The following is a 9684-nucleotide window of genomic DNA, read 5'->3' on the forward strand; positions in this document are numbered from 1 at the left end:
TAAGGTAATATATGCAAAACATCCTGGGTCTTGCACACCAATACAAATCTTCTGTTTTATCAGTTTAGGTGTGTTTATCTGACTGAAGAAGGATCAGGCCCCAAGATGCTTTCCACCACTCCCCACGATGCAGGTAAAAGGATTAGTGTTTCCTGACTGTCTGCTGTTCACGGAGCATTGGGCCACATACTTCACAGTTGCTCTTTGATATAATCAGCAAGGTGAACAGTTTTCAATGACCGAGGTTTGAATTCCAATGGTCGCCAACTCTGACAGTTGGTGGACGTCACTTATGCTCTCACACCTTCATTCTTAAATCTGCCAAGTTGACACCACCACTCATTTGAAGTTGATTACTATTTAATTATCACATCTACTTTGTAAAAAAAAAAAAAAGATGTGGTAATTAAATTCTATACATATATGCAATTTGTGTTAAATTTCCATCTCTTTGTGATCATCACTTCACAGTATTTACCAATATCAGATCATTATTTTGTATACCTGAAATTCATAGAATGTTGACTCAATGGACATGAGTTTGCATAACTCTGGGAGTTGGTGATGGACAGGAAGGCCTGTCATGCTGCAGTCCATGGGGTCACAAAGAGTCGGACACAACTGAGCGACTGAACTGAACTGATGTCAATTATATATCCATAAAATAATGTAATATCCAAAATAAAAACAAATACATAAACATAAAACAGTATAGAGGGGATTTTTTTAAAGGAACCAACTATATGTTTTCTGTAAGAAATCAGCTTTAAATTCAAAGACAGAGATAGATTAAAAGTAATGCAAAGGAGAAAGATAACACAGAAAGAAGGCTGGAATAGGTATAATAATTTGAGATAAAGCAGACTTTACAACAAGGAAAATTATCAGAGATTAAGAGTCTTCATAATGATAATGATAAAGGGGTCAACTGTCAAAGAATTCACAACAATACTTAGTGTGTATACACTTAGCAACAGAATGTCAAAATATAAGAGGCAAAACTGATAGAAATACGGGGGGAAATAGACAAATCCACTCTATAGCTGGAAATATCAATATCCTTCTATCAGCAATTGATGGATCCAATAGGCAGAAAATCAGTAAGGATACAGTTGAACTGAACGGCACCATTAATCAATGGGAGCTAATTAATATAAAATATTTCATCTAACAATAGCATAACACACATTCTTCTTAAGCTCACATGGAACATCTACCAGGACAGATCACATTCTGGACCATAAAATGTTTTATTCTTTTCATAAATCATGCAGAGTATGCTCTAAGACCCCAGTGGAGTTTAACTACAAAGAAAGCAATAACAGGAAGCTAGATCGGAAAACTCCAATAGAGATACATGTTGCTTAGTAACGCTTTAATAACTCCCACTGCATCTGCAGCTGCCAGCTTCTCCAGTGAAAAGTACTTTTCCTACAAATACCTGACACTATTCCCCATGCTGACTGCTACATCGTTAGACTCCCAATCCCGTGTCTCAGGGAGCAATGTAGATGATGCGTCTGTCTGGGTGAAGATGGGGAACCTGGCCGGCTCCCCTTTCTAAAGCAAAGGTAGGTGAGGGCATCCTGAAGGCACAACAGCAGGCAACTTCAGCGTGGCACGTGTGTAATTTTATGATTTGGATAGTGTTCCATGTCCAGTCCCTGAAAAACAGAATATCCATGCGCAATTCTTTTTTTACCTTTTCTTTTGTGTGATAATATAGAAGCAGTTACCACGGGTGTGCTGTGACGGTTTCGGGTGAGCAGTGCGGGGACTCGGCCACGCGCATTCCACGGGAAACCCTGAAGCAGGTGTGTCGTGTACAACCAAACGCCTCCAGCTGATTAAAGTCTGTTGCTTCTCAGGTGAAATACTAGGCTTCTCAAGACACATTCAAATTGGGTTATTGTTTGTATTAAAACATTCTGTACAGCCTGTTTGCGGGGCAGGAATAGAGAGATGGACATAGAGGAAGGACTTGTGGACACGGCAGGGGAAGGAGACGGCGGGACCAATGAGACAGTAGCGTTGAGATATATACACAACCACGTGTAAAACAGAGCTGGTGCGAATTTGCTCTATAGCACAGGGAGCTCGGCCTGGTGCTCTGTGATGACCTAGAGGGGTGGGATGGGGTAGGGGGTCGAGGGAGGCTCAAGAGGGAAGAGACATGTGTATACTCAGGGCTGATTCACACTGTTGTATGGCAGAAACCAACACAACAGTGTAAAGCAATTATTCTTCAAAAAAATTTTTTTAAAAAGAAGGACTACTGTAAAATTCTTTTTTAAAAACTTCTAAAAACATTTACTGAGCATCTACAAAGTTTAGGAAAGTAACCAGCACAGTCCCTTTCTTTAAAAAAGAAATAGTGATTAAAAGCTAGCTGGGAGCAGGAAAAGAAACAGGATGATGTAAGGACGTTAGCATTATGATAATATTATATAACGCTTTGAAGTTTACAAGGTACTCTCCTGTGAATTGGCATTTAGTTGATTTGCGCAGAAGCAAAAGTGAATAAGGGGTGAGAGAGGGAAGTTTAGATGAGACTGGAGATGAGTAAAGAAGAATGATTTCTTGTTGGGTGACTACTTCGTATCAGGCACTAGCCACCCATTCATTCATTCATCCATTCAAAAAGAATTGTTGGATAACTGAGTTCTACAAGGCAACTGTGAGGTTACGAGACAGAAAGGCCACCATTCAACGTTAGCTCGATCTTGGGCCTGATCGTCTGTCCAAAACCTTTTAAGAGGAGCAAAGTGAAGTTGCTCAGTCATGTCTGACTGTTTGCAACCCCATGAACTGCAGCCTACCAGGCTCCTCCATCCATGGGATTTTCTAGGCAAGAGTACTGGAGTGGGTTGCCATTTCCTTCTCCAGGGGATCTTCCGGACCCAGGGATCAAACCTGGGTCTCCCACATTGTAGACAGACGCTAATACCGTCTGGGCCACCAGGGAAGTCAGAGGAGCAAGGGGAATCATTTTAATTCAAAAGAGAAGCCAGCAGTAAGTATCTTTGATCTCATTTTCCAGAGATCTGATTTGGTGGGTCCTAGATTCCTAGATGGCTCCAGCCAATGCCTCATGGAGCCAGAACACCCCAAAAGAATAATTAGAACTGTCACCCCCCCATCCCTCTTTCCTTAACAAGTTATCTTTCTTAGGACAATTTTACAGAGAAGGAAAAGAAAAATACGAGGAGCATAACATCAGAGTTCAAATTAATGGAAAAAATCTTTTACTTCAAGTTGTAATTATGTGTATGAGGGATTCTTCTCCTGATTTTTAAGATTAGAAGCCATTTACAGTCTTTTTATTTTTTGACTGGTAAGGAGTGGATATATTTAGAGAAAAACCCTCCACAGGCAGAGTATGGGGCATCTTGAAGGTGAGAGAGAGCCTACAGTCATTTCTTTAAATAGGAAACAATAGAATATCTTTTTAAAGTAAAACTACCGAAATCCAATTACCCACAGATAATGGTATACATCTTTCCAGATTTCTTCTAGGCATGTAGTTTTTCTCCAAAAAATAAGATTATGTGATATATTCAGTGCTTCAACCTTTTATTAAAGAAGAATCTTACCACATCTAAGAATAAAGTTCTACATTATAAATTTGAATGGCTGCAAATATTGAATTACTCTATAGTGCCATAACTTATTGAACCAATTTCATAAATCAGATAGTAATTTAAACTAATCTCTTCTAAACTTCACTGTGATGACCTTTCTTTGTACTCATAACATTAAGCATTTTGTTTATTCACATTTTAGCATTAATTCCTGGAGTAGAATTTTTGACTCAAAAGATTTGCAGATTTTGTCTTGACACATGCTTCCAGAATGACCTCAGAAAGTGTGTCCCTGTATACATTCCTATTAACCATAGACGGAGGTGTCTCTTTCTCCATATCCTTGCCAACAATGGATCACTTCTTCATAGGCCGATCTTCTAGATGAGAAGTGGTATCTCACCACACTTTTAATTTGTGCTTATTTGATGAATGGTATGACCAACTCTACTTCTCTCTGAATCATGACCCATTTTTATTTTAAAATATCTATTTCTTACTAAATGATTAGAACTCTATATATCTAAAACATTAAGCCTATTTTATTTATTTTTCACGTATACAAAACTTGTTTTCTCAAGTTTTTTATTTTCCAAAACATGGAAATTCCTTATTTTTTACTGGAGTCTAATTGCTTTACGATGTTGTGTTAGCTTCTGCTGTACAGCGATGTGAATCAGTTATCTGTATACGTATATCCCCTCCCGCTTGAGCCTCCCTCCCAGCCCCCATCCCACCCCTGTAGGTCATCACAGACACTGAGCTGAGCTCCCTGTGTTATACAGCATCTTTCCACTAGCTATCTATTTTACACATGGTAGGGTATATATGTCAATACCACTCTCTCAATTCATCCTCATATTTTAATTAGCCAAATCTAATCATCTTCTTTGTAATGCTTACAAAGTTCTTCTCTTCCCCAAAAGTAAAACAAAAATTACTTAGACTTTATTCTAATATTTTAGCTTATTTTTTGATGTTTATGTTCTTAAGATGACAAAATCTTCAGTATTCCATCTCCCTAAGAAGTTAAAAAGTATTATCATTTACTTCAGCTCATAGTATCTACTTATAAAAAGAAATCAAGTATTCAAACACAAATACAATAGAGTTAGGCTGTTTGCTTCTTTCCCAGGTTCATAATTTATTGTACAGATTGAGTATCACCTAATGAGTTGACATTGGAACTTAACAGATGAGGTACAGTTTAGAATCTGTTTATCTTGCTTTCACAGCTGGAGTTTTTGTTTTAAATCTTAACTTGAAGAATAAGACTATCAAAGCTTAAGTATAAGACTATCAAAACAGTACCTCCATATGTGTGTGTGCATATATGTGCATGCATGCACGTGCGTGCATGCGCGTGCGTGCTCAGCCAGGTTCCTCTGTCCATGGGTTTCCCAGGGACGGATGCTGGAGTCAGTTGCTATTTCCTCCTCCAGGAGATTGAACCCATGTCTCCTGCATTGTAGGCAGATTCTCCATCACTTGAGTCATCAGGGAAGCCTCTTTCTGCACTTGACCAGTACACAATTCATTCTCCCTGTGAGAGTGTAAGAGATGCAAAAGTTTTTGATACCAGTGAAATGGACTGGGTATCTGCTTCTGGACTGCCACAGTTTCAAGCTTCCAGAAGGCACAGACTCGGGAGCTTGTGTCCTTCAGCGTAGGCAGCTGCCCCTCGGGCCCCTACGCTGTTTCTTTACAATATCTTCATCATCATTTAAAATTAGAAAATTAGCATATCCTTTGACCCAGTATGTCTATGTCTGGCTTTTCATAGGCACACAAAAATGGATTTACAAAACGTTGAGAGCAGCATTATTTGAAAATAGTAATTGGGGCCCAACCAAGCCAACTAAGGGCTTCCCGGGGGGTGCGTTGTAAAGAATCTGCCTGCAAAGCAAGAGACACAGGAGACATGGGTTTGATCCCTGGGCTGAGGAGATCTCCTGGAGAAGGAACGGCAACCTTCTCCAGGATTCTTGCCTGCAAAATTCCATGACAGAGGAGTCTGGCTACAGTCCATGGGTCCAAAAGAATCGGACATGACTTAGTGACTAAGCCACAACTGTAGAGCACGTGCAACTCTGCTCAGTGTTAGGCGGCAGCCTGGATGGGAGGGGCCTTGAGGGTTGAATGAGTTGTTGTATATGCAGGGCTGAGTTCCTTTGCTGTTCACTTGAAACTATCACAACATCATTAATCGGCTACTCTCCATTACAAAATAAAAAGTTAAAAACAAGACAAAGCAAAAAAAAAAAAAACGCACTATGTGATCGATGATGTTGCTGCCTTAGGGCACCATGCTGCTCACCCTGACGTATCTTTTCCAAAGGGAGACCTGGGAGAGCGTGCTCTCCATCATGGGCCACAGCAACCACACCAACGTGAGGGAGTTTGTCTTCCTGGAACTCACTCACTTCCGGGAACTGGAGCTGTTCCTGTTTGTCATCTTCCTAGCTGTATACGTCACAACCGTGCTGGGCAATGCCCTCGTCGTGGTGACCATCACCTGGGAGTCCCACCTCCACACCCCCATGTACTTTCTCCTGCGGAACAAATCAATCCTGGACATCGTCTTTTCATCCGTCACCGTTCCCAAGTTCCTGGTGGATCTCTTATCAGAGAGGAAAACCATCTCCTACAATGGCTGCATGGCACAGATCTTTTTCTTCCACTTTGCTGGAGGGGCGGATATTTTTTCCTGTCTGTGATGGCCTGGGACAGATATCTCGCAATCTCCAAGCCCCTGCATTACGTGACCATCATGAGGAGAGAGGTGTGGGTGGGCTTGGTGGTGGCTTCCTGGGTGGGTGGCGCTTTGCACTCCACTGTCCAGATTATCCTGATGCTTCCGCTCCCTTTCTGTGGCCCCAGCACCCTGGATGCCTTCTACTGCGACGTGCCCCAGGTGGTTAGACTGGCTTGCACCGACACCTTTGCTCTGGAGCTCCTCCTGATCTCTAACAACGGGCTGGTGACCCTGCTGTGGTTCCTCCTGCTCCTGGGGTCCTACACCGTCACCCTGGTCATGCTTCGATCCCATGTCGGGGAGGGCCGGAGCAGAGCTGTCTCCACCTGCACCTCCCACGTCCTGGTGGTGACTCTTCACTTCGTGCCCTGTGTTTACATCTACTGCCGGCCCTTTATCACGCTGCCCGTGGACACAGCTGTGTCCATCAATAACACAGTCGTCACCCCCATGCTGAACCCCGTGATCTACACCCTGAGAAACCAGGAGATGAAGGCAGCCATGAAGAGGCTGCAGAGGAGGCTTGGGCCTTTTGAGAGCAATAAACTCAGATGAGCCGTCAGATTGAGACCCGAAATCTAATGTGAGCCTAGTTTGAGGTTTTCTCAGACTACGAGCCTGGGAATCAGAGACAGCTAGTCTTTGTCCACTGCCATTTCTGCACATCCCCACAGCCACTAAGCTCTGTTAGACAGACTGACTCGAAGAACAAAAGGGAGGGATGAGATTGAACATCACAGCCACTAAGCTCTGTTAGACAGACTCTCAGAACAAAAGGGAGGGATGAGATTGAACATCCGCTCTCGGGCTGGGGACGGGGGAGAAGTATGTGGTATAAAGCTGAAATCAATAACCCAAGTGCTATCTGTCCTCACTTTTACCATTTGTGGTTTGGAAATAACGCTGTCTACTTACAAGGTGGTTGCGAGGATGAAACGTGATCAGTGTGGAGAGGATTATGGTTGTAAAGGCGCACACGACTCCTGGCATTAATCAGGCATACAGTCTATGTTCCCTATGATCTGCATCTCTGTTGCCAAATACGCCTGTGCTGCATGTATGCGTACTAAGTCACTTCAGTCGTGTCCCACTTTTGCGACCCTATGGACCGTAGGCTGCCAGGCTCCTCTGTCCATGGGATTCTCCAGGCAAGAATCCTGGAGTGGGTTGCTAGGGGAATATTCCCAACCCAGGGATTGAACCCACGTCTCTTATGTCTCCAGATGTGTGTGTATATATATATAGCTTCCCAGGTGGCACTCGTGGTAAAGAACCCACCTGCCAATGCAGGGGACACAAGAGAGAAGGGTTCGATTCCTGGGTCCGGAAGATCCCCTGGAGGAGGGCAGGCAACCCACTCCAGGATTCTTGCCTGGAGAATCCCATGGACAGAGGAGCCTGGGGGCTACAGTCCATGGGGTCACAAAGAGTTGGGCACAACTGAAGCGACTTAGCACACACTTAGAATGTGGATGCATGTATTTCTCATATTTTCTCTCTAATGACTGCTATTTCCAGTTGATTATTAAAGTAATCACTTTTTGATTTACTATTGTGAGTACAGAATCTTCAATATATTTCACCAATTAGAGAAAAGAGAAGAAATATATTTTGGGTCAGATGTATGCATGAACTAATCTAGAAATAGACCAAATATTCCCTGTCCTCCGGTTCTTTCTACTTTCTTTACATTGAAATTAGTCTCAAAAGGACTTGAATAGTTTGGGGATGTATCTGCACAAAATGCGCTTTTATTTTATGTTGTCCTGAGCTTCCTTCTTCCTTCCATCCCCACTTTCCATTTCACCCCCAGAGCTCTCAGAGCTGGAGCAAACCTGTAGTTTTCATCTACATATGCACAGACAATTTAGGACAAATCCGTGTGGTATAAAAAAAAAAAAATTACCTAAGAAGTAACGTTTGACTCACTCAAGGCCCATTTTGTGTACCAGGAAAGGAAAAAAAATACAACATATGGCATACAGAGCCATTTAAGAATAGCCACTGGGTCTGTGTTATAAACCTCCTCTCTTCCAAGAATAGGATTCCAAGAAAGTAGATATATAAGGAGACAATAAATCTCCTTTCTGTTTATACACTCACATCAAATCCCACCCTTCTGCCTCCAGCAGTCATTCAGAAATAGACCAGTAAGTTCATGTGTACCCACAAACCATGGGCACCAAGGGGCGGGGAGGCGGGGTAAACTGAGATCCGGACCGCCATGCCTACTACGTGTAAAATGGATGACTAATGAGAAGTTAACTAACAAGAACCGACTGTACAGCACAAGGAACTCTACTCAATGTGGTTAGGGTTAGGGTTATCCTTTTTGTTACCACATTGAGTAGAGTTTATATATACACACACACACACGTGGCTGATTCCCTTTGCTGTGCAGCAGGAACTAACACAACATTGTAAAACAACTAAACATCAATTTAAAAAAAAATAGGCCAAGGGAAATAAGGAAGCTGAGGAAATTGCAACACACAGCAATTTTTTGCAAATGTTTATGATCAGTTAATATTTAGCTAAAAAGGTCCTCATAGATGACCACACATCTGTGATCTTCTCTGAGTCTTACAAGACAGACACATTAGGCCAGGAATCTGCCGGGGACCAGCCCCAGCTGATCCAGGGTATTCGAAGGAGAGACGGCGTAGGCGAAGATCAGGAAACAACTGCTTGATTAAACGTTAATTAAGGATATAAAGAGTAATAGAATGAGGATAGCTCAGTGAGGAAATTCAGTGGAGAAAAGAGGCTGATATAAGGATAGCTCAGGGAGGAAATTCAGTGGAGAAAAGAGGCTGAATAATTCAGCCAGAAGGTAAGAGAAAGAACGACATGGTGAGACCAAGTTTTGGTGAACAAGGCCCGCACTTTATTTTCCAAAGTAGTTTTTATACCTTAAGTTATGCATAGAGGATAATGAGGGAAAGGGTAGAGTCAGGCAGCAAGCCAGGCTTTCTTCCTGCAAACTTATCATATGCAAAAGCTTAGGTGATTTGCATCATCTTCTGGCCCGGAGGCCTGTTAACATTTTAAGACCCTTTCTTCAGAAAACTTATTTTTCTCTAAAGGTGATTGGTCAGGAGCCACCCTCCAAAAGCATTAGATAAAGTTGCATTCCTACAGAGCAAAGGTGTGGTGGGCTATAACAAGAAAAAGAATTAACTCAAGGGTCCCAGGTTACAAACATTAAAGCTACTACTTACACCAATTATATTAAACAATACACTGCCAGGGACACAGCAGGTAAGGGATATGGAAACTTAGCAGCAAACATTGGCCCAACAAGTGAAAAACCCTTCACCAATACAATTTCTAATCAATCTTTTAACT

At 42.2% G+C, this 9684-nt stretch overlaps 1 protein-coding gene across 1 annotated transcript; it reads left to right on the top strand.

Annotated features, from left to right (window-relative positions):
* The first annotated feature begins 5947 nt into the window (after positions 1 to 5947).
* On the top strand, positions 5948 to 6891 carry LOC104991317 (olfactory receptor 4D6). Its single transcript, XM_010843734.1, is given in 2 exon segments — positions 5948 to 6278; positions 6281 to 6891. Coding segments are annotated over 2 exon segments (942 nt in total).
* Positions 6892 to 9684: the final 2793 nt, after the last annotated feature.

The sequence above is a fragment of the Bison bison genome, unplaced genomic scaffold (genome assembly GCF_000754665.1).
Source record: "Bison bison bison isolate TAMUID 2011002044 unplaced genomic scaffold, Bison_UMD1.0 scf7180017864185, whole genome shotgun sequence".
Taxonomy (NCBI): Eukaryota; Metazoa; Chordata; class Mammalia; order Artiodactyla; family Bovidae; genus Bison; species Bison bison.